Below are 25,925 nucleotides of genomic sequence, written 5' to 3'. Positions count from 1 at the left end.
TAAATGTTACACTTCATGGGAGTGTTAGAAAAAGACTGATCAAGTATGACTTGTAAGCTTGTAGAGTGGAGTGGAATAAAATTCCTCCACAATGGAGAGAAGGAAAGTGCTACAGAAAGTGATTACTTTTAATAATTTGCAGCTGCTAAAGGTGGTTCTACAAGCTACTGAATCATGGGATGTACTTGTTGTTGTTAAATCCTGATATGCAAAACCTTCGAGCTGACAGAAGGTGTACTATTTGCTTCCTTATAGTGACTGTATGTGTAACTTCTGTCACTGTAGTAGTTTGTTTGATTTCAGTAGTGATTTTATTTTTAATCCCATTACCTTTGACTCTGCACCAATGTTAGATTTTAAAATGAGGTCTATTAAAGAATAAAGGAGGTGTGTATTAGCAGTTACCCTTTTCAATTTTGATTCAGCACACTTGTAGGTATTTTAGCTGGACCGTAAATGTGGAGTAGACAAACACAACTTGTATATCTTACCTGGCTTTGGCACGTTTGAAAAGATTTTGCAGCTAGATAGCTATCAGTCACTTCACTGGAGACCAGCAAGCCTGACCAAGAAACAATCGAGCACAGAGGGAGCTTTGATATGAATCTCTCAGAATATGAACAACAGGAAAACCTGTGTGGTACTTAACATTTACTAACCAGCCGAAATTAGCTACTCTTGCAGATGAAAACAAACTCAAACTTCAAGCTAGCTGCAGGTAATGGGGGTACTCATCTATTTTTAAGCAGTTTTCTGGTATTTTGCTGTTTATATCACCAGATAAAACGTTCTTATTTACCTCATTATGATTAAACAGTTTTTATAGAACATAATTTGCCAGCTTAAGTGATCCTGGTGCTGTTTCTATTCTTTAATGCTAAGCTAAGCTAACCATGCAATTGCTGTACGGACATTTTTCTTGTTATCTCACCCTCTGTTAAGTCCAGTATAAAAACAGTGTGATAAAATGATATGACAGTGTGGGATCAAGAATGAAAAGGCTGTTAAATAAAGTGATAAATGGGCTTTCTTTCCCTGCCTTTAATGCTGTAGTGAATGTATCTCTGCCAAGTTGAGGTCATGTTTCGTTACTGGACCAAAAACAAAACATGCATTTATGTATTTTCGAGGGCAAATGGGTGCATTTTGCATATGAACACAAACAACAAATGTGTGAGTAACTTCCTCTTTTATGTCTGCTGTGTGACCTTGTACAGGCAACAACGTTAGGGTTTAGCGTTTAGATATTAGAGCCTGATATGAACAGCAGCCAATAGCAGACATACAGCAGTGCTCAGATAGGAAAGTTAATCAACTATAGGCTGCTGGGTCCAGGCGGCAGATAACGCAAGGATTCACAGTTACACCTCCGGCACTGATACACACATCAGACCTCCCTTTCACCACTCCCTCCGTACCATCTTGCCAAGCTTGTCCAGTTTGTCAGTGTGAGACTGAACCGCCATGAAGAGGCTTTTGCTGCTGTGCATGACGGCCTTCTGTCTCGGCGTAAGCGTCGCCGCCGACACGAAGGAAGACAAACAGTTCCCAGAGAAAGACGGAGTGTTACAGCTGAAGAAGGGGAATTTCAAAAGGGCGCTGAGAAAGCATGACCAACTCCTGGTGCACTTCTGTAAGTTAAACATCAAGTCTCGTACAGCATGACCTTTGACCTTCATACTTTCATATGGTAAGCGCAGAAACAGGCGACTGCAAGGTGTGTAAGAAATCAAATCCTCATTTCCTCTGCGTGTCTGTCAGTTGCACCTCTGTCGGGAGAAAGCCAGCATGTGTCTACAGCTTTCCAAGGAGCTGCAGCAGAGCTCAAGGGGTCAAAGGTCAAGCTGGCAGTGGTTGATGTGTCAAAAGAGAAGGACCTGGCTAAAGAACTGAATGCAACAGGCCACCCGGTAATCAGACTGTACCTTTCCGGAGATAAACACAACCCAGTAGCCTGCCCTGGTACGTGCAGAAGAGTTTCATTCATCTCATTTATTCTTTTAACAAGAACAATGTATATCATATGACATGACCCAGAGGAGTAGCTCCAGCTATGGCATACTGCTGAAAAATAAATGATCCACACTTATTTTATCATGTGACAAAGCGAATGAAAAATCAGGGTTCTGATTATTAGGAAACAATAGAGAAACAAAGAGATGCTTTGGTTTGAATCTGTCTTCCTCTACCTCTGTTCGAGGGCTTTGTCCTCTAGTGCTCTGACTTCATTATGATGTTCGCTGGCACCACCGATGGTTAGATGCTGCGTAATAAAAACAGCAGTGAAAGCCCTGGCTGGAGTCATGTTTTCATATGAACCATATATCTCTAAAGTTATCCAGCACAAATTTTAATTGCATTTTTTGTATGAAAGTTTGCTCTTATTCTGGAAACATGCGAAAAGATCAGGATGAAAGAGGCACATGCTGACACCCTGTCATTAAATTTTGCCTTGAACTTTTCAGTTATGTGTCTCTTTGAGTTAACTAGCCTGCCATTTGTTGTGAAACACCAGTGGTTAAAGTTTACTGGCTGTTGTTTCATATTTCCTGCAGAGCACCAGGAGTGATTAGGATCCCCTCAGCTGTTGAATCTTAATTGTTTTGGGTAATATATTAACGGTAAAGTGATTTGTGATCTTGGATTGTCCTGAAGTTCCTCAGAGCTCAGCTTCCATCTTGACCTGGCTGAAACGGAGGGCAGGGTCAGCTGCTGACCTCGTCACTGATCTCAGCCAATCAGAGGCCTCAGAAGAGGTGACAGTGGTTGGATTCTTTAAGGTAAAACAAAAGCCTCGCTCGATTTCCCTTCTCTATTATGTTGTGCATCTACCGCACTCCGACAGTTTCTGTGCGTTTGCGTGTGAGCAGGAGCTGAACCACGAGTACGTCCGGGTGTTCTACGCCACAGCGGTCGAGCTTCCTGACGTCAGGTTTGTGGTGACGCAGGAGGATGGCGTCATCGCCAAATACGGCCTCACACATGATGTTGTTCTGATGCTCAAAAAGGTTCTTCACGCACAACACATACAAACACACCGGTTCACAAAAACAATACTAGTTGTGACATTGCTCTATGTGAAGAGAGGTTTTAGTTCTTTAGTTAGTTTTTAGTTCTGTTTAGTTAAGAAAAATTAGCTGTGGGTGAATGCCATAAAACATGAGTGAGATTTTAAACATAAACCTCACTGTGAGCCTTCAAAAAGACACGCATAACTGAAAGAAATCTTGATGTTGCATCCAGAGTTTTACAAAAGAAGCGTAAATATATAAAGCAGACTTGTTGGTTATAGTCTTACCTGTGATACCATGTATGTTTGTGTGTCTGTGTGTGCCCACTGCAGTCTAAGCTCATCAAGGCTTACAAAATGACGCCCGAGACATCTAAAGGGGACCTGATCGTCTTTATCACCATCTACCAGATGGACCCAGTCACTGAGTACACCGGGCAGGTACAGTGTTGTGTCCATGGTGTATTTTTACACATATACAACGGCTAGGGTAGGAACGGTTTGGTCTGAATCCACTGGGATGGTTTTCAGGGAAAATCTCTGCTGACTGAAATCTAATTGCTGTTTTCATGTAGGCTACACCCACCGAGCACCTTGCACCTTGCAGTGTAATGCAGCTCTTCTGCCATAAATTTTTATGAGGTTATTGTTGACATTGCCCGAAAGGTGATTATTCTACTTTATCTTTATCACTGAGGTCGTAGTGGGTGGTGGTGGTACTGGATCGCATTATGTTGAAAATCAATTTTAATATTTATCCACCTCTTTGGCATACATCTCGCCATATTAAAAGGTGTTTTTATACTCTGTAAGAGCAATCAAGCTAGTTTGCACAGCACTTTAACTGAAGTTTAAGTGCTTTTTATCACATGCATTCACACTCTGATGGATGCACTGGAGCTTTGGCACACAGAGCTGGAGTTTGTTGTCCTCTTTATCCACCCTGACCTCCTGCCTTTGCAGTTAGCGGCTCAATTACAACTTAATGTCCTCATTTGCACCTGTTATGATCATCTCAGCCAGTAGAGGGCTCTGTCCATTGAACTTAAAAATGTGCTGAATTGTCTTAACATTAGCGCTAGCTGAAATCCAGCTTCACTGCTTAAGTGTTTGAACTGCTTTGTCTCCTTTTGCAGACAGCCTCTCAGATCTTATCGTCGCCTGTGTTAAACCACGCTCTTCTCTTTGTCAACAAAAGTTCAGAAGACTTTGATGAGATTTTTTCTGCCTTCAGCACCGCTGCAGAGACATTCAGGATGAAGGTACCTAACATATGTCTGTGCTTTTGAGGTCAATAATAATGTATTTTCAGCCCCTGACCTTGACTCTATCGCATAAATAACATTAATTCTCACCTTAAACCTACTTTTTACCCGAACCAGTTCTTTACTAAGGTCTTGTGAGCAGTTTGGCTGCAGAACCGCAAATCATAAACAAATAACCCTATCTGATCCTTACTCTATTCCCAGAGTGAGATAAGAATGAATACAGCACATAGATTTAGTTCAATTTTTCCTTTGTTTTTGACCATACTGTTTAGTGCATTCTTACGGGGTGGCTGTAGCTCAGGTGGCAGAGCAGGTCAGCCACTAATCAGAAGGTCGGTGGTTCGATCCCCAGCTGTATGTAAGATACTAGCCCCATGTTTGCCTACTGGTGGTGGTCAGAGGGCCCAGTGGCACCAGTGTCTGGCAGCCTCGCCTCTGTCAGTGCGCCCCAGGGCAGCTGTGGCTACAATGTAGCTTGCCACCATGCGTGGGTGAATGACTGAATGTAGTGTAAAGTGCTTTGGGGTCCTTACGGAATAAGTAAAGCGCTGAACAAATGCAGGCCATTTACATTTTGCACTTACACAGTCGTACTGTTAGCGCTTGCCAGAATGTTTCTTCCTGGGCTCTCCAACTCAAACTGCTCTTTGCAGACTCTTAAGTATCCCTGCAGAGCACGTTGGCCTTGTTGTGATGTACAGGAGCGACTGAGGGCTGTATATGTTTGTGTGTCAGATTTTATTTGTGTTGGTGAACGTGGCTGAGCTTCGCAATGGCAGAATGATGGAGTACTTCCGGGTGCGGGACTATGAGGCTCCCCTAATCCGACTGGTTAACCTGTCAAATCACGTGACCTACCATCTGCCCTCTGACGCCCTGAGCGTAGAAATCATAGAAAGGTTCTGCCAGGACTACCTCGAGGGCAAAGCTAAGGTAAGTCTCACTCACCTCTGCTGTGTGGCACAGAGACAGAACCTGGGAGGCAGCTCGTCTTCATGTGTTTAATGGACTTGTGTATTTCTAACAGCCTAAGATGCAGAGCGAGCCGATGTCTGAAGGATGGGACCAAAAACCAGTGAAGGAGCTGGTGGGGATGAATCTGGAGAAAGTTGCCTTTAACCCAGACAAGACTGTTTTTGTCCTGTTTTGTATGTAAACACTGTTCATTTTAATATCATGCTTTAATTTGTTTTTCTTTTTAAAGAGGGCCCTAAGTTATACTGGGAGTCATTGGTGACTAAAATTGGCGACCACCCTCTGAATCCCATTAGCTAAACAGCACCTTCAAGCCTTTAGATTGAAAACCCACATGATTTGAGTTGTTCAGAGTGTATTTAAAGGGCCCTGAGAGTATAAGGAAAAAGATTCTCTAACATGATGAGTCAGAAAAGTGTTTGAACAGATCGGCCAGGCAATACAAACACTTGAAGAAGTCCCCTTCAATGCAATGATCAGTTAACCTTTCAGAAAATGAGCAAACCAACACAAGCAACCAAGTCTGTGCCAATCCTTTATGTAGTTCAGCTAAAACCATCACTCAAATTCTATTTAAGATCCATAGACAGAGTGCAGAGATGCATCCCAAACAATGTGATGAAATTTGACAGATTAAAAAAAATGATGCCCATATTTAGGGCATTTGATACAAGGAAAGTTCAAATGTATGTTGTGATTAAAAGTGCAAACATAGAGAGCTTCCTAAAGTAATCGTATGTGTTTATATTTAAGATCTGCCCTACAGTAAAGAGTCCCGCGCTGTGTTTCCGCTGTGGGAGGAACTAGCTGAGGCCTTTGAGGAGCGCGAGGACGTGGTCATCGCTCGTATCGATGCTTCAGCCAATGATATCAACTTGTCAGTGCAGGGCACGTACCCATCACTCTGCTTGTTTCCTGCTCTGTATGCTGAAAGGGTATGAGGCAATTATGAGGCGATTAATCGTTTTTATTAAAGCCCATGATATCATCACGGAAAAACAGATTTTAAAAAAGGAATTATTTGCTCTTTAGAGGAAACCAGGCTCATTACAGTGAGATCTCTGTGTGGTCTGTGTCGTAGGTGGTGGTTTACACTGGAAAAAAGAAGCTGAAACCCCTGATTAAGTTTGTAGAGAAGGAGATGGAGAAAGCCAAAAAATACAGAGCTAAGGTGAATGATCTCCCTTACACTTGTGCCTTTGTGTGTTTTTATAGCTGTCTGTGTGTTGAGAGCTGCCTTTTTCTTTCAGTTAAAAATATACTTTTCTCCTTTGTGTATCCAGGAGGATGAAGACAGGAGGAAGTACACCGAGGCCATGAAAGCTGAGGAGGCAAAAAAAGCCAACAACACCAAAGATGAGCTTTAATACAACAACAAAGACATGACTCTGTGTGTGTGCGTGTGTGCGTGTGTGTAAAATGATGGTCTGTTGTTTGTGTTTCTAAATTAAAAAAAAATACTTTTTCTTTTTTTGATTCTGCATTAAAGTCTCAAAACATCATTTTTGATATTTAATGAAACTTTAAATGGAAAATATCAGATGATTACACAGTTATATGGAGGCACTACATACTCTATCTATCTATAAATTATACATATGTGTGTGTGTGTATATATATATATATATATATATATATATATATATATATATATATATATATATATATATATATATATATATATATATATATATATATATATATATATATATATATATATATATCAGTGAGATGCTTGGCTACAAGTTGAACAGCCACAAGGGGCAATACCCTCCATGGAGAAGGAGGCTAGAGGGCAAGATCAAAGTAGCACGGAGGGAGGTTAGCCAACTAACGGAGTTGCAGAAAGGTGCGACAAAGAAGGTGCATAAGAAATACAGCAAGCTGTCCATATCTGAGGCCTTGGAAACTGCCAAGCAAAGACTCACAGCCTTGGCCAGCCGCTTGAGGAGGTACACCAGAGAGATAGAAGGCAGGAGAATAAACCAGCTGTTCTCCACAGAACCAGCAAAGGTGTACTCTCAGTGGCAAGGGAACAATAATAAGAGAACAGCACCACCAAGGCTGCAGACGGAGCAATACTGGAAGAGCATATGGGAGAAGGACGCAACCCATAACGGCAATGCTCAGTGGCTAGTGGATCTGAGGGCAGACCATAGCGACCTCCCTGAACAGGGTCCAGTAACCATCACAGTGGCAGATATCCAAGAAAGGGTCTCCAGTATGAAGAGTTGGACAGCACCAGGGCCCGACATGGTTCACGCCTACTGGCTGAAGAAGCTGACTGCACTCCACGAGCGTCTGGCAGCACAAATGAACCAGCTGCTAGTTAACGAGGGACACCCGGAATGGCTAACCGAAGGTCGGACGGTCCTGATCCCCAAGGACCCCCAGAAGGGACCAGTCCCCTCCAACTACCGACCAATAACCTGCCTCAGTACTACATGGAAGCTCCTGTCAGGCATCATATCGGCTAAGATGAACAGGCACATGGGTCAATACATGAGCGGGACACAGAAAGGAATTGGCAAGAATACCAGAGGCGCAAAACACCAGCTACTGGTAGACAGAACAGTCAGCCGAGACTGCAAGACCAGACTAACCAACCTGTGCACTGCCTGGATTGATTACAAAAAGGCCTATGACTCAATGCCCCACAGCTGGATACTGGAATGCCTAGAATTGTACAAGATCAATGGGACCCTAAGAGCCTTCATCAGGAACTCAATGGGGATGTGGCGTACAACACTAGAGGCCAACTCCAAGCCCATAGCACAAGTCACCATCAAGTGCGGGATCTACCAGGGAGATGCTCTGTCCCCACTGCTGTTCTGCATAGGCCTGAACCCCCTCAGTGAGATCATTAACAAGACTGGCTACGGATACCGACTACGGAACGGAGCAGTTGTCAGCCACCTCCTGTACATGGATGACATCAAGCTGTATGCCAAGAGTGAACGAGACATCGATTCACTGATCCACACTACCAGGATATACAGCAATGACATTGGAATGTCGTTCGGGCTGGAGAAGTGTAGTCGGATGGTAACAAAGAGAGGGAAGGTAGTCAGAACTGAGGGGATTGAACTACCAGAAGGCAACATTGCAGACATAGAGGACAGTTACAAGTACCTGGGGATCCCGCAGGCGAATGGGAACCATGAAGAGGCCGCTAGGAAAGCTGCAACCACCAAGTACCTGCAGAGGGTCAGGCAAGTCCTGAGGAGTCAGTTGAACGGTAAGAACAAGATCCGGGCCATCAACACGTACGCCCTGCCCGTGATCAGGTACCCTGCTGGGGTAATAGGCTGGCCAAAGGAGGAGATAGAAGCCACTGACATAAAGACAAGAAAGCTCCTTACCATGCATGGAGGGTTTCACCCCAAGTCCAGCACCCTGAGGCTGTACGCTAAGCGGAAGGAAGGGGGTCGGGGACTGGTGAGTGTCAGCACCACAGTCCAGGATGAGACAACGAACATCCAAGAATACATCACGAAGACGGCCCCAACTGACAGCGTGCTCAGTGAATACCTCAGGCAGCAGAAACCCAAGAAAGAGGAGGGAGACGAGGAACCATCATGGAAGGACAGGCCCCTGCACGGTATGTACCACCGGCAGATAGAGGAGGTGGCTGATATCCAGAAATCCTACCAGTGGCTGGACAAAGCTGGACTGAAAGATAGCACAGAGGCACTAATCATGGCAGCACAAGAACAAGCTCTGAGTACAAGATCCATAGAGGCTGGGGTCTATCACACCAGGCAAGACCCCAGGTGCAGGCTGTGTAAAGATGCCCCAGAGACAATCCAGCACATAACAGCAGGGTGCAAGATGCTAGCAGGCAAGGCATACATGGAACGCCATAACCAAGTGGCCGGCATAGTGTACAGGAACATCTGTGCCGAGTATAACCTGGAAGTCCCGAGGTCAAAATGGGAAATGCCCCCAAGGGTGGTGGAGAATGACCGAGCTAAGATCCTGTGGGACTTCCAGATACAGACGGACAAAATGGTGGTGGCTAACCAACCGGACATAGTGGTAGTAGACAAACAGAAGAAGACGGCCGTAGTGATCGATGTAGCGGTCCCGAATGACAGCAAAATCAGAAAGAAGGAACATGAGAAGCTGGAGAAATACCAAGGGCTCAGAGAAGAGCTCGAGAGGATGTGGAGGGTGAAGGTATCGGTGGTCCCCGTGGTAATCGGAGCACTAGGTGCGGTGACTCCCAAGCTAGGCGAGTGGCTCCAGCAGATCCCGGGAATAACATCGGAGATCTCTGTCCAGAAGAGCGCAGTCCTGGGAACAGCTAAGATACTGCGCAGGACCCTCAAGCTCCCAGGCCTCTGGTAGAGGACCCGAGCTTGAAGGATAAACCGCCCGCAGGGGCATGCTGGGTGTTGTTTGTTTTGTTATATATATATATATACACAGTCTCTATGGAGATGGGGTTTTAGGGGGATAACAGGAGGAGAGAAGCTGCAGAGGTGTGTGAGACTGCAACTCTGCTTCCTGGTCCCAACACTGGATAGTCATGTTTCAGGGGATTTCATAAATTTGCCAGATTTCTAGAAATAAGAGCTGCTTCATCCAAAGTGGGATTGTCTCCCAACCAGACCAGGTTTCCTACAGAAAGTTTCCCAATTATCTATAAAGCCCACATCATTTATTGGACACCAATCAGACAGCCAGCAATTTAAGGTGTGGCTAAACATGACACTCCTGGTCTGCTTGGGGAGGGGATACAGAGTCTGACATTGTGTTGGCAAAGTTACACACTGATTCTATATTGATTTTAGTGACATCTGATTGATGTAACTGGGTGTCATTATTGCTGATGTGAATTATACTTTTACTGAATTCAGGTTTACCCTCAGCCAGCAGATTTAAATTTCCCTCAGTGTCACCTGCTTTGGCCCCTGGAAGACAATTGACTATGGTTGCTGCTGTCTTCACATGTCTCAGAACAGAATCACCAATTACCAGAGTTTGATCCCTGGCCGGTGTGTCGCCGAGTGGAGGAAACAGTTAGACACATGAACAGTTTTGTGGTGCGTCGGGGCTTCTGTTTAAGGCTTCCTCCTCACCGTCACCCAGCCATCATGTTTTCCCGTCTGCTCAGGATAACCTGCTGGGAGACAGTTAGCAGGGCCTACGCTACCTTCCACTGCTCCGGCTACAGGGGCCTGACCAGCTACGGGGTTTTCAAGGGTGGGATTGCAAGTGTCCAATTCAGCAATCCAGGCCTCTGGAGCTGCAGAAAGGCTACATTTATTACAAGTAACAAAACAAAAAGCATAACTCCTTCTCTAGAGTCGGAGGAGTCTTCCACAATAATTGGGTTTGACATATCAGGTTAAATAAAGACTGCTGAGGAGCAAGCATGGCTTGGGCCCATCTCAGAGCTCACCCTCGCAGCAGGATAACCATGAAAGCAATTTTTGCACAGTCTGAGGAACAAATTCTCCTTTGTTGATGACACACTAGGAAACACTGTGTGAGGAAACTTTTCACTGGTCAAAACTTTAGGTGTAATGGGAAGAAGCCTCTTCAGAGGTACAACCTCCCTGAGTTGTGCTGCTGACCATGCCCATCGTTTTATGACCACAGTATACTCATCTTATAACAGATGTCAATCCAGCAGATTATCTTTGGCATGTGGTGGACCAGGAGATTTGCAACATGGATGCACAGCCGGCAAATCTGAAGCAACTGTGTGATGCTATCATGTCAATATGAAACTAAATCTGCGAGGAATGTTTCCAGGTCTTTGTTGAATCTGCGCCACAAAGAATTAAGGCAGTTCTGAAGGTGAAAGAAGGCCCAAAACAGTACTGGCAAGGTGTAACTAATGAAGTGGCCAGTGACTGTATTTAGTGTCTAGATGTTTTTTTCAGTATTTTATTCACTTAATAGCAGGACAGGATACCACATGACTGTGGCCTTGTGTTATACCCTCTCTGCTGCAGTGATGCTGCAAACAAACACAAATATAGTGATCAGACATTTAAGAAGAGCCTCTTAAAGATGAAGGTCTGTGTCTCTTGACCTAAACACATAATCCAGTTGAATCTAATTTATGTTCATTAATGCCCCTCACACTGTAACTTAAAGTAATAAATTGGTTACTGATTAATTACAGAAGTAGCTGAAATTACAGAGCTACTGAAAATTAATTTTCAGTAGCTCGAGCAAGACCTCATTGTTTCAGTGCTAACAGAATCATGCAAGTTTTTGACAGGGAGGTTAAACTCATGCAAATTACCTTCACCCAGGTTCATGAAAACACTGATAGCAGATCATTTGTGTCAGTGTGTCAGGATGGTTTATATTTGAGCTTCTTGTTCACACAGAACTGTTTTTCTATATTTTTTTTAACGATTACCAAAGTCTGTGAATCCCCAAATAGTTCAGTTGTTCTTTTTGCTCCCCCTGAGGTCACTTTCATCATGTGACAAAAACAACACCCCACTGTACACACTCGGGCCACCAGCAACTTTCTAAATCCTCAATAAAAAGCTGACAGGTTGCAATGATGTTCCAAATAACTTATTAAGAAAACAACTAAATACACAGAAAATATTATGAAAACTGGTTTATTTTATATCTCCTAGTTTGAAATGAAGCAATAAAAACATGTATAAAACATCACAAACTGTAATATTTTACAAATGGTTATGTCCTGTCCTGCTGATGCAATGGAGACATCTTCCAGTGACAGTCTTCATCCGTGTGTGTGTGAGGAGGCTCCTAAACCCACCGACACAGAAGTGCATGTTCACAACTCCCTCTGTGCAGGCGGGGTCAGGACCCTCCTCACCCTGGGTGAAGAGGGGTGGTGCTGTGGCCAGTCAGGTATGAAGTGCTGAGAGTGGATCTTTGGTCCTCTGTGCAGCTCTGTCCACTCTCAGCTGCCCTGCAAAGCAATAACACAAGAAAGACGTCATTTTAACACGAAACAGCATTTCCATAGTAGGCAGCTGCAGCATGTTGTTAAAATGCAATTTTAAACTCAACATATACACACAAAAACTATAAATAAACTTAGACCTACAGTACTGTAGGACGATGATTTATACCAGCTATTGGAAGGATTTAGTCTTCAAAACAGTTTGTAGCCAATGTGAGGTGATAACTTACATAGCTGGAACACAGCACCACTCTCCAGTTTGTCATTTGGTCATCCACCCTTCTCATCAGGTTGGGGTAAGGCTGTCTTCTGGGTGGAGTATCTCTCTGTGTTAGCTCCGTCTTGGACGTTGAGTGTCTGAAGTGCTGAATGCTGGGAGAGGACGAGTGTAAAGCACCCAGAGACAAAAAGACAAAGAGAAAAGCATGAATTCACAGATCACTGAGTTGTTCAATTTACTTTTCTTCTGTTATGTGTTTTTACCTTACCTCTGATCCCTTAGCCACAGGCTATACCTTATGTAAACACAATCTAATTATTTGTGTTGACATTAAGTACGGACTTACCTTTGTCCTGCATGCTGAGCTAGAGCTTGAGAAAAAATATGTAAGTCATTTAAATAGTTACCTGTGATATCAACAGAAATAGAAGTAACAATACCTAAAACACTACCTTACAGCCACACAGGCAATGTCACATATTAAGAAAAAAACAATACATTTCACATGTGTTAGTTAATATTTTTTAAAAGTCAGATATTCTTAGTTAGCTGTCTTACAAACATCACAAGACACAAAGGCTTAACTTAAATATTACAAAGTTAATTAAAAATTAAAAGATATTTACAAGTTTAAAAACAAGTTCTAACATAATCTAGTCAGAGTCGCTGTCATCATGTGAAAGGTTAAAAGGCCTTTCCCAGAAGCGTCTGACACCAAAAGAACCCGATGATGTTGAAGGGCCATAGAACGTGTCATCACTTACCTTGCTTACCTTTGCACTTACCTCTTCACTGCAGATGTCTTCTCTCTTTCTCTTTGCTGAGGTTGAAGGAGAAGGAGAAGCTGTAGGATCAGCAGAGGAAGCAGCTGAGGGAAAAAATAAGAGAGCAGATGAAGAAGAAAGAGCAGCTGAGGGCGGAGGTGACGGAGCAGGAGGGGAAGCAGCTGAGGAAGTAGATAAGAGAGCAGGTGAAGAAGGAGCAGCTGAGGGCGGAGGTGACGGAGCAGGAGAGGAAGCAGCTGAGGGAGTAGATAACAGAGCAGCTGAAGAAGGAGCAGCTGAAGGAGGAGCAGCTGATGGATCACCGACTGGGGCAATGACTAGAGGGAAGAGTGGGTCGTTGGCGTGGCCGAAAGGCGGCATGGCGAATGGGGCATCACCTGGAGAAATAGGACGTTGCCAATCGTGCCAAAACGGCTCTGGAGAAAGCTCCCGGATGAGAGGAGAATCATCTCTCTCATCCATGGTGTCATACCCCGAGTCATCGCTAGGCCAATCGCCCCACTCTTGTGAGTCGTTCCAGTCAGATGAATTGTCAGTCTGTTCACTCACCTCTTCAACGTCCTCAGGTTGGTAGGGAGGGTACTCACCTTCCTCTTCACTGTCATCAGGATGTTGTGCTTCATGAGAAGAGGGGGAGGGTGAGACAGGGAGATACTCACCATACTCACCTTCGCTGTCAGTGTCATCCAGGATCCTGATGACTTCTGGAAGGCCTTCTTCTGCAGGACGCTCAACCACGTAGTCAAGACGACCTGTGAGGAAACAAGTTTAAAATAACATTAGGAATGTAATAAACACCAAATGCTAAAGCAACAGACCTACATCTGTTAGTTTGAGCAGATGATGAGAGAAAAGCATTGTAGGCTACATTTATGTCAGACTGAATGACACTTCTACCTGTTCATGCAAGAAAAAAACAACTAAGTCAACTAAGTTCACATCATTAAGTGAAGCATCCATTTTTAATAAAAGAGCTCTAAACCTCCACCAAAGCAGCTCACTCTGTGTACTATTAAGGTAACACTATTGTATTTAGTATACATTCATTTTGTTTTATTTGTTCTTTGTAAGCCTTTATGTAAACACTATGTTGGAGTAAGTACTGGATAATATGTATTGATTTGTAAATAACTGGACATGAATAGCTTATTGTATAAATATAGTACAGTAAATTTATAACTAACTAATTCTTTCATTAATGATGTAACACGTTTTGAAACCTCATCAGAGGTTCAATATGTGGATGCAAACTATAACATTGAGACTCCCCATCTCCCCCTAAATGTTGCCAGTACAAACAAAGGCAGTACAACTGCTTTTGTTTGTACAAAAGCAGTTGTACTGAGGTCAGATGTAACACGATATTTTAAATCTTTACACAGTACTATAATATATTGACCACAGACTCCACACAGATTTTTGTTCATTTTTGACCAATCACAAAAAGGCAAGCAAAAGTTACCAAAAACATAACCTCCTTGGCAGATGTTAAAATTGCAAACACACAAAGCTCTGCAGGTATGTCTGAAAACCATGGTCAAATAAAAAACAAACTATGCTATCCCTGTGTATCTGTTTGCTATATAATAAGATATATTATTAAAAATATTAGCATAACATAAGATAGGTCTTAATACCATTATTACTACTGAACAATGATTACTGTTTTCAGATTTTTTTTATATTATTTTATTTTTATTTTTTATCATCACGTTTTGTAGCTGGGAAAAAGTTATAGTTAATTTCAATAAAGCATTTGATCCGGAGAAGAACAGGATGTTAGGAGGGGACCGGGATCTGGTGTGTTTACACCTGTGTTCTGATGTCATGACATGCTGAAGATGCTGTTACCACAGAGACAGATTTTGGGGCATTTTACAAATTTTAGTCCATTAAGCTATTTTTAACCATTTCATTAAAAAAGGGTCAAAGTCTTTAAATCAAAGTAACACCTCTTCTTTTTTTTCAAATTCATACACCAGTCGTTAATAATTTCTACACCTCTCCCGGAAAATTTAAAGCATAGAAACAATTTACGGGGAAAAATCTTGGAATACACATATTTTGATAACATTAAAACTTGATATTCACACTGGAACAATAATTTAGTGACTCTTAAAATAACTGAAGAAATGTTAAAAGTACCTGCAGCGAAGTCCAGGGGACTGTCGAGGAGTCGGGGTCCACGACGAGCCATCTTTGCTGTTAAGATGAAAAACAAGCACAAACAATGCAAAGATGAAGTTCTTGTTGTCGCTTGCAAGTAAAATCGCTTTCAGAAAAATATTTTCCAAAACGTAACTTTCCACAGGCTGAGGTTGGAGCAGGTCAAAACAAGTCCAATAGCAAGTGTAAAGGGACGAACGGAACCTTGTGCAGCATTTATATACCCTCGGCAGGCCATGGTTACGGTTGCCAACATGCATGTGCACGTGCATGTGATAGAACTATATGAACGGAGCTCACTGCAAGGTAATTAACAGTTAATTCACTTGGCCAGCGTGCCGGCTAGTGTCTAGAGGGCCGGGATCGATTCCTCTGGTGTGGCAGCACTTTTACATTTTTCTTTAATTGATTTTCTAATCACATATTGTACACATGTGAACATTCCCAAGTGTGTTTTGGCGTCTCAGCCATGTGTTTTAAAACTCCCACTTTGCAGGCGGGCCAGGCTGCAGGTTAAGCTTTAGCCTAGCTCAGGGGTCAGCAACCTTTAACACCCAAAGAGCCACCTGGTTTCCGCCCAAAAGAAAACACTTGGAGCCACAAATACTTTTTTACATTTAAATTGAAGATGACACTGTATATATTGTTTGTTTGTTTTTTACCTTCATGCTTTGTGTGAACAACTAAAGTAAGTAAGTAAGTAAACTTTATCTATTAAGCGCTTTTCACAGACAGGCAGTCACAAAGCGCTGTACACAAATATTAAAATAAACAATACAATCAATAGACATTATACACAATGTAAAAGATCAAATGTAAATAATGTAAAGAATATAAAATACGTAGATCATGTATGTAATTAACACATTTTGAACTCTTAAAGAAATATAACAAAAGGAAAGACACCCAGCTGAACCATAATGATCCATGTAGCAAACAAAAACTGTTGTGTCGCCACCCTTTAAGGCGGCCGCCTTTGGGCTTTTGGAGCCTTGACCTGACTTTTAAAAAGTAATTTGAAAAAAAGCACTATGCTGCTGAAAAATGAAAAATAGATATTTGCAAAATTCTGCCTAAATATGTATTTTACCTGGTTAACGTGTGTGGCGGGGCGTGGTCTGCAGTGCCGCTGCAGGGGAGTCAGACGCACCTGAGCGGCACCCGCAATCATGCCTCGCGCCTTAAAGTCTGTACTCTCTCTGCTGTTTTGTTGGTGTGTGTCAGGCTGTGAGCTGAAAAGCAACAGCCGGCTGTATGCGTACAGCAACCGTGTGTGAAAAGTGGTCAATAAAGACATGCTGAAAAGCAGCGGGTCTGCCGTGGTATGTTTACAATGGAACTTCTGCTCCTCAACCTCTGAGCACAGCGTCTGCAAATCAGGCCTCTACGAAGTCGCTTTCATCTTTACGCAGCACTGTAAGCTGTTATCTGTGAGGCGTGAGCAGTGCTTGTTTTTAACACATTGGCCTATCTGGGGTTGAAAGTCTCAATAAATACACGGCGTTTCGGCAGGTATACGGACTTCCGCGAGTGTGACGCTTATTTTGAGCGAAGAAAAATAATAAAATATAATTTTATTTTTTATATTTAATATCAAAATCTTCCAATTTAGAACTACAAGTTAAAAAAAAAAGAACTAAACACAAATAAAATACACTTCAGCTAAATACTTCTAATTTATTTTCCCAAACCACCTGGAGCCGCAGTATAAGGACAAAAGAGGTTGCCGACCCCTGGCCTAGCCCATAGGTGTCAAATTCTGGCCCGCGGGCCAAATTTGGCCCGCAGCTTAATTACATTTGGCCCGCGGAGCCATACCAAATTACTGTTAGAGCTGGCCTACTGGTATTATACAGCTAATATATATATTGTTTAGTATTAAGCTTTGCTTGTTCCATATTCAGTTTTTCAGCAAAACTTGTTTGAGTCCATAAGAAAAGATTCATTCTCATATCTGGTGGAAGATTCTTTTTTCAATAAATATTAATATTAGCCCGCGACTTTGTTCCAGTTTTGAATTTTGGCCCACTGTGTGTTTGAGTTTGACACCCACTGGCCTATCGGCTAGTGTTTCCGGGACCTGTAGGGCTGGGATCGATTCCCCAGCATAGCAGCACCTTCAGTCTTTCTTAATTTATTTACTGATCACATATTATCAACACGTGAACATTCCCAAGTGTCTTTTGGTGTCTCTCATGATTCACTAAATAGTCTTTAGTGAATCATGTTCACTAAAGACTATTTATCAATATAAGTAAAAACATTACACATAAAAAACACACGGAAACCCTGGAAATCAGTTTTTGGTAAACAATGACTTTTTGGCACAACACTGGAGGTAAAACAGGTATGATCCTTCATATCTGGAGTGTGAAGGTGCAGACGCAAATTCAGACCTGGGGTGTTTTAGAATAGAATTTAGAATTTCTCTGGTTCGTTAGCTTTAGTCAGATAAGTCAGTAATCACTCAAGATTAGTTCCAAAGTCCTCCTGAATTCAAAGAAATATTCAGGGGCTGTGCTTTCCCACAGGTGAACTCAGGTGAAATGAAATAAGTAGTGGATGCCCTCCTCCTCTGGTACAATGATAACTCAGAAAAGGTCCTTGGAGTAAGGAGATCAGACTCAGAATTGATTCTTTCTAAGAATGTATATCTGTATTTATAAATGACATACTAAGGATGAATAATGCTTAAAGAATGAGGAATTAAGCAGTGAATTAAGCTAGCTTTAGCCTAGCCTTCCGGCTAGTGTATCCTGTGCGGGAGCTGGAGGGCCGGCATTGAATCCCCGGCGTGGCAACACTATTTTTCATAATTCATTTTCTAATCACATATTGTCAACACGTGAACATTCCCAAGTGTGCTTTGGCTCCCACTTCACTGACCGGCCAAGCTTTAGCTTTGATCGTGGCAGTTTGTCTTCTAATCGGAAGGTTCCCAGTTCAAGCCCCAGCTCTGACAGTCTCAGTCGTTGTGTCCTTGGGCAAGAGACTTCACCCATTGCCTACTGGTGGTGGTCAGAGGGCCCGGTGGCGCCGGTGTCCGGCAGCCTCGCCTCTGTCAGTGTGCCCCAGGGCAGCTGTGGCTATGATGTAGCTTGCCATTCCCCAACTCTCTTTCAATAGTACTCATAGCCATTGATCAGTGGTCATGTGACTTTACATTTTAATGATCTAGGAACTGACCTCCCAGTCCATTGTTCATTCAGTGGTGCTAGTTTCAGTCATTATGCAGATGTACATATATACTCATAACTCCACCTTACAGCTGACTGTTGTAGCAGGTAATCATTGACATTCAGCTCATGTGGATTTAATGATGATGGCAGTGAGGAGGATATTTTATCCAACAGTTGGAAGCTACTTGGTTACCTCAAAGATCACACTCTCCACATTTTACATCTTATACTTTTGTCCTTGTTGTTGTTGGTGATATATTAACCTGCTCTGTTGCTTTTCTGTATATAAAACATCTGTTGCTCTGAGGAAGAGTTTTGGCTGCATTGTTGGGTTCTTCTGTCAGTGTTTGACTTTAACTTCCACTTGACTGATGGCCTTTCTTCACAAAGTATCCTCCTCACTGCATGAGCTCAGAAGTTAATAGTTAATAGTTAAGCAGCAGCACTGTTCTGTACTGGGAATGAGTTTCGTAGCAGTTGTTGACATATGATATATGACTCTACATTCTTAGTGTTACTTTCTGTACTCAGGAAGTGATGCTGGTTTAACTTCAAATTTAATTGTAATGTTTCTGTTTTTCTCACATGAACTTCTGACATCAGCAGTGGTGTAGCAGGAGTCTGGAGGAGGATATGTTTTCCTAAAACTTTGTTCATTAAGTGCTCAAATTTTCAATGCTGGGATGGCACCAGTTAACTCATTGTGCTGAAGGACTAATCTAAGTTGTCTAACTCTAACTATATGCCAGTACATCAGTGATCAGAGCACCGCTTTAACTGTTCTAACCTGCAGTGGCTCTACTTTATGTTACAATCAGATAATTGAGGCCATAAAATAAGGAAAGTGTTACATGAGTTTCAGTGAACTCAAGTCTTACAGTAGCTTATTTTACTGGCTATTCATGCATGAACAAGTTCCTGTGCAGTTTTACAAAGAGTACAATTATCTAAAATTCCAGGCACAGTAACATTTATTCTACAATGTCGTGGCTTAGTTTGACTTGATCTCATGCCTGAATCAACTCTGTGCTCAGTTGTTGTAATGCTAACTTAACTGTCAGTGTTTTATTTTGATCTTTGTTTCCACAGGAGCAGGAACATTAGAAGCTGCTGGAGTAACTGCTGTTGTTCTCCTGCCTGTCATAGTCGTCTGTCTTCTTGTGGATTCAGTGAGCAGATCTGTTACATTATTGTTTGTGAGATACAGTTTGATTTTAACAGTTTATGAATGTCATTATTTTGTTCAACATTAATTGTCCCAACCAGAAAAAAAGAGGATGTCCAAGGAACCTGTTAAGTCTGAAGACGGAGCAAACAACAGAGAACAGGTGAAAACAGTCACATCAGTGTTGTACAAATAACCAACATTGTGGTTTTAAACTTCCTGTTGGACTCCCAAATCCTTCTTTGCTGTTGTTCTTTAACTCAAATACATTTGATCACATTTGTAGCTGAGACCTTTTTTCCTATACAGTGTTTAGCTGATTAGAGACAGCCAGAGGAGCAGGATGATCTTCAGTATACCAGCATCGACTTCTCCAATAACCAGGCAGATCCTCTCTACTCCAACATCAGAGCAGCTCAGCCTCACAGACACATGCAGGAACAGGAAGTTACTGAGTACAGTGCTGTTAGATTTAACAGAGGCAGTGCAGCCAAGAGGTGAGAGAGACTGTCCTCTCATGTCTAAGAAACAAACTCACTGCCTTTACTGTTCTTTTTCACCATTAATGGAAATTATTTCAGTTTATGCTACATCCTCCATATCATGAAATGTTCTTCCCTGTTTTCAGAGACAGAAGTCAAGAAACAGGAGAGTGTCCATGTGCACTCTTCTCCACAGTCAACAAAACTAGATGAAGGGACGGGTTGATGATGATGATGTGATATTTATGTAGACCTAAAAAAAGATTAAGCTCAATTGTAGTTAACTGGTTCATAAAATAGTTGTGAAAATGTGTTATATTGTTGTGTTCAGCAGAAAAATGTTATTGTTGTGTATTTTCCTCTTCTTTTTTTTTGTATATTTGTTGTGTTATGTGAAAGCTGTGTGCAGGTAGGAAAAGTGCAGACTCCGGAGACAGACGTGAACTCAAAACAGCTTTAATGCTCAACTCAAAAGGGCAACAAAACTAGGAATACAAAATACACTTACGCAGACAGAACACACAGCTAGATCTGGGTAGATCATGACACCGACAAACTGAAACACAGGGCTTAAATACATAGAGGAGCAATCAGGGAATGGGCAACAGCAGGGAAAAACAGCTGGGGCAAATCAGGCCTAACGAGACAGGGGAAGCAAAACCAGATACATTAACATAAGACATGGACCTTCAAAATAAAACAGGAAACAACACAGACTGAACTAAAGACACAGACTCACACGCAGGCACTGCAACAGAGGGAACCAAGACGTAAACCATAAGACAGAACACAGACAAAGAAACCAAAGACTAGAAATGATAAATAATATAATAAACTCAAACCTCTGGGTCAACGACCCAGGCATCCTAACATGTTGTTGTGAAGTGTAACACTTTTAATAATAGACCAAGATCTGAGTGTATACAAAATGCAGGTATTAAATGAAGAATAATTTTTTAAGGGACAAGCAGCTATCCAGAAATAACTGGATGTAGGAATCCAATAAAGTATTTTCACAACAGACATGTCAAAGTGGATCAGCTTCCTCACTTTGTTCAGTGATTTCATTCATCTAAATCAGACCATGGATCACACTTTGCTAACTGTACCAGTTTCCTTGAACTGCAGTAGCTGCTTCAAGTAAACAGCCTGATTCCTCGACCGTTCTCTAGTTACAGCCGTCGTGGTCTGCTGTGTGGCAGGTAGAGTGTGGACCCAGATGCAGGACACAGAAGGCAGAAATAAACTCATAAAGTTCACTAAATGTTTACAAACGTCAAGAAGTCAAAAGCAAAGAGAGACCACACCATGACACATGATTAAACAAGGAATGTTTATTCATCAAAACTACTTATTGATCAAATAGACATGTTCAAAGCACCACAGTGGTAGAACGATATCACACAGCACCGTCACATGATATTAAACAGAAACTGGCAACAGGGCTCTGTAGAGTGAGCGATCATAATGAAGCAGTTTAAGTTGTGATTCAACCTGCTCTTCATATTTCAGGCCACCAGATGTCACCAAAGACAACTGTGTTGAAAAGTTTCAAGTAGTGAAACCTTTTTCAGTACAAGCTTCAGAAAACTTTATTTGGCCATCAGTAAACAAAACAACATCAGAGCAGGACAGAGACAAAACAGACTGAAGCAGGACTCCAGGAGAACAGGGACAAAACAGCAATGAGGGGTTAAATACATGTAGCCAGAGTGGAGACAGCTGAGGAAAAACACACAGCTGAACTAAATCTGATAACAAAAAATGCTGAGGTGTAATTAAACAGGAGACACAGGTTACCAGAATAAAACAGGAAATAACTGAACGTGGGAACAGAAACATGGACTTGACACAATTCAATTTTATTTTATTTATACAGCGCCAAATCACAACAACAATCGCCTCAAGGTGCTTTGTATTGCAAGGTACACCCTACAACAAAACAGATGTGGTCCGTGGCTCGGCTGCAGGGGAGGAGTGCTGCAGTGAGCTCAACGGGGCGGTGCTGGGGAGGCAGGTGAGAATACAGCTGGTGGCATTTGGTCTGATGACAGTCTTCTTTCCCCTTTTTCAGTGAGACGGGAGACGAGAGGATGGGCTGGAAAAAGCTGAGACGGGCGCTGTCCAGACTGTGAACTGTCACAAAAAAGTCAGAAATAAATGTGACATCTCGCTGTATCGAGCCGTGTGTGTGTGTGGAGTAAAACCCAACAGTCATATGAACCCTCATGAGCAAGCACTTTGGTGACAGTGGGAAGGAAAAACTCCCTTTTAACAGAAAGAAACCTCCAGCAGAACCAGGCTCAGGGAGGGGCGGCCATCTGCTGGGACCAGTTGAGAGAAGGAAGACAGAATAAAAGACACGCTGTGGAAGAGAGCCAGAGATGTGAGACTTTATGAAACTAACACTCTTTGGATTTGTTCCTTCTCAGGGTGGTGGCTGTGACAGTCTTGTAATCGTTATTAGCCATTATGGAAGCACAGAATCATGTAAAACAACTGACTTGTTACAAACAGAGAATGATTTTCATTGAAGGACTCACACACAAAAGCTTTTGATGTTCTAAGAAGCACTAAGTCAAAATCACTGTTTGCTTGAATCAGTTGACCTTCAGAAGTTAAATTCGTTTCTCTTAATATGATTTCAGGACACACAGGTGCTCCACACAGCTGGATCTGCAGTTTGTGAGGAACAGCAGCACTCAGCCTACATTCTGTTTTACAAGAGAAACGTAAGAAGACACAGCGTCTTATCCTGAAGTGTGAGAGGCTGTGTGCTATCACCTCGTTAACTAGAATTGTCTTCATTCTCAGTAGTAAAACAGGATGTGGAAGGAAGCTAAGGTCGTCATCATGCAGAGAAGGAACAACAGTCGTCCTAGCCATCCATTGCCGACTGGAGGACAAATATTAGTAAGTGTTGCCCTTGGGAGGAGGGGTCCTCCCAGAGAGCCTGGTTCCTTTCAAGATTTCTTCCTCCAAGAGGGAGTTTTTTCTTACCACCGTCACCATCTTTTTTGCTACATGCTTACATCACACCAGATAACTGTCAAGATGATATTTTCTGGGCCAAAGGGAGTCCGAACAGAATGTCCAAACTAGATAAACAGAATCAGTATCAGGATAGCATTAAATAACAGGACTGCCACGTCAGTTCCAGAAGAAGATAGTGTGTTGTTGTTGGGGTATAAAACTGTACGGCCTGATTCAGGGTCATCCTTTCTATGAAGACAGATGACTGCTCTCACAGAGAGGTCCAGTGCTGTAAACTTGTATTTCCAACTGCCGAAGCAAATTAAATCTTTTTAAACGACAGATATTTCTCCTGTCCTTCCTTCGAAGAAATTGAACACGACACAGCGGATGCCTGGGAAGTATAATCCTGCAGTAGTGTTATCTTATTCAATGTGACCAGCCATCGAGTTGTAATGAGCCGCCTAAAAAAGATGATTTCTCGCCGGCTTATCTGGCACAAACAAGTGGATGTGTTCTTCCATTGTGCGAGTGTCACGACTCACTCAACATAATCTGTCCCTACTTGTTACAAAATGTGGTAATGTCAATGCTACGTCAGGGTGCACTATTTGACTATAAGCACTCATCATTTGATCAAAGGCTGAGCGCAGAGTGCCATTATGAGACTGCTCCAGTGGAAAATCTTTCTTGTAGTGAAGTGCTGGAACCAGCAATCCACCCTCCCCAACTGTCAGTCATCCTTGCGTCACTGCTGAATGCGACACAAATGCCACGTGTCCCTATTGGTCGAGAGCACAGTCCTACACACTGCCCTATTAAGCTACTAAACCCCGACCAATCAGTTCCCAGATTTAAGGGATATGCTAGCTGCCAACTAACCGCAACTGTTACTCTACATTACTGTAATCACAACACTTTTCAGTATTGCAGTAATGTAGCATGTTACTGCACGAAACTCTGTAGCTACATTACAGTTACAATTATGTTGTTACTTGTGTTACAAAGGTTCTTCAGTTATCTGAACACCAGTTGGTTAACAAGAAAATAAATAAATAAAACAGGCATTTCACTACAGTCTGATTTCAGTTGTTTGCTGGAGGAGCAAAACAGTTGTTTGGTCTACAGCTTTTCAGAATGGAGATATTGACATTATTTGTATTTTTACTGTACAAAGAGGCAAGAGCATGATGATGAAATAAAAACTGAGTCTGAGAAAGAAACGAATGGATTATACTGCTAACATCTGCACAGACAGCATGCTTACTCGGAGCTTGGCTAGTTTTGACGTCTATGAGGACCCCAACCCAGGAGCCAGACCTTCAACGGGTAACAAAAGCAGTGATGAGCAGTCAGGCTTGTAGCATTGTCAACATTCCTACAATGGAATCTCTACAGTGGCCCTGAGGGGCCAAAAGGACCGCAATTTAAGAAAACGCCAGCAAATATGATAGTAAGATTCTATCTAAAATTCTGGCTAATCGATGATTAAACCAGGTAATAACCTCTCTTGTACATGTAGATCAAGTTGGTTTCATAAGTTCACACTCTTCAGCTGACAATATTAGGAGGTTAATTGACATTATGTGGGCGGTTCAAGACAGTCATTCCCCCATAGCTGCGATTTTGTTGGATGCCGAAAAGGCATTCAACAGAGTCGAGTGGAGATATCTATTTGCCACTTTGGAGTGTTTTGGTTTTACTAAAAGCTCTATTAACTGGATTTGGCTTGTATATGTACACCCCAAGGCATCAGTACTTACAAATGGAATAATAGGGCCTCTTTTTGAACTAGGTAGAGGAACTAGGCAGGGGGATCCCCACTCCGTTTTTGCTCTGGCCCTTGAGCCGCTGGCAGTGGCTATTCGTAGGGAGCCCAATTATCCAGGTGTTAGTATAGGGAGAGACTGTCATAAACTGTTGTTGTACGCCGATGACATTTTGCTTTTTATATTAGACCCAGAAAAGTGTTTTCAGTCCTTGCAGGTAATAATAAATACGTTCTCAGATATTTCTGGTTACAAGGTGAATTGGACCAAGTCAGAGGCCTTTCCGCTAACTAGTTATTGCCCTAGGTCACTTTTTCCAACCAGTATGTTTTCCTGGCCTCAGAAGGGCATTAAGTATTTAGGCATTACCTTCTCACCTCACCTGTCAGACGTGATAAAGATCAATTTTGAACCTCTACTTAGCGATATGAGAACAATCCATGTTCTTCTGAAAAACATCAAACAATTTGACCAGATTTGCAAAGCATTTATATGGAGTAATAAAAAGCCTAGACTGAATTTGAGAAAACTGCAGAAACCAGTAGACAGAGGTGGGTTAGGAATGCTCAATCTACTTTTATATCATTATGCTTTTTCTCTTAGGCATTTGGCACATTGGTTTTTACCCCCTGAGAAAGCGCCTACTTGGTTCTCCATTGAAAGTACTGCATGCTCGCCATTTACACCATTATATAGCTTATCAACTAATCTGTCCCCCCACATCCAATCACATCTGGTATTTTCTCATTTAAAAGAAGTATGGAAAAGAATGTCCAAATTATTCCAATTTGACCCACATCTCAACCAATCTGCTGGTATTTGGTATAATCCCAAACTTTCTATCGCCAAGTTACCCTTCTTTTGGAAGCTCTGGTTTCAGAGAGGTATAACAGTGCTGGGGGATCTTTACAAAAACAGTACATTTAAATCATTTGAAAAACTTGCAGAAGAATTTGATTTTCCTTGGCAGGAATTTTGGAAATACCTGCAACTAAGACTTTTGATGGTTAATACATTTGGCTCATC

General features: G+C 42.3%; 2 protein-coding genes, 1 long non-coding RNA gene and 1 pseudogene across 3 annotated transcripts; 2 read left to right on the top strand and 2 right to left on the bottom strand.

Annotated features, from left to right (window-relative positions):
- The first annotated feature begins 1,464 nt into the window (after positions 1 to 1,464).
- On the top strand, positions 1,465 to 6,620 carry LOC102780611 (protein disulfide-isomerase). Its single transcript, XM_087842502.1, has 11 exons — positions 1,465 to 1,633; positions 1,762 to 1,962; positions 2,656 to 2,780; positions 2,871 to 3,008; positions 3,344 to 3,451; positions 4,147 to 4,272; positions 5,014 to 5,211; positions 5,306 to 5,426; positions 6,007 to 6,188; positions 6,335 to 6,424; positions 6,537 to 6,620. Exons 1-11 carry the CDS (start codon positions 1,465 to 1,467, stop codon positions 6,618 to 6,620), a joined length of 1,542 nt encoding a protein of 513 aa, XP_087698628.1.
- Positions 6,621 to 9,799: 3,179 nt separating this feature from the next.
- On the bottom strand, positions 9,800 to 10,844 carry LOC148102487 (uncharacterized; annotated as a pseudogene).
- A 1,776-nt stretch (positions 10,845 to 12,620) lies between these two features.
- Positions 12,621 to 15,508, bottom strand: LOC148102486 (uncharacterized). Its single transcript, XM_087842501.1, has 2 exons — positions 15,311 to 15,508; positions 12,621 to 13,917 (listed from the first exon to the last, which is right to left on the bottom strand). The coding sequence occupies exons 1-2, from the start codon at positions 15,360 to 15,362 to the stop codon at positions 13,034 to 13,036; spliced, it is 936 nt and encodes a 311-aa protein (XP_087698627.1). The 5' UTR covers positions 15,363 to 15,508; the 3' UTR covers positions 12,621 to 13,033.
- Positions 15,509 to 15,595: 87 nt separating this feature from the next.
- Positions 15,596 to 20,991, top strand: LOC148102485 (uncharacterized). The gene is made up of 5 exons (XR_015719180.1): positions 15,596 to 15,637; positions 19,600 to 19,679; positions 19,777 to 19,838; positions 19,985 to 20,172; positions 20,304 to 20,991. It is a non-coding gene; the product is annotated as an uncharacterized LOC148102485 (long non-coding RNA).
- The last annotated feature ends 4,934 nt before the right edge of the window (positions 20,992 to 25,925 follow it).

The sequence above is a fragment of the Neolamprologus brichardi genome, chromosome 6 (genome assembly GCF_056152115.1).
Source record: "Neolamprologus brichardi isolate AB-2024 chromosome 6, ASM5615211v1, whole genome shotgun sequence".
NCBI lineage: Eukaryota > Metazoa > Chordata > Actinopteri > Cichliformes > Cichlidae > Neolamprologus > Neolamprologus brichardi.
The sequence above is the reverse complement of the archived record's forward strand: the minus strand, read 5'-3'. Positions and strand labels throughout refer to the sequence as shown.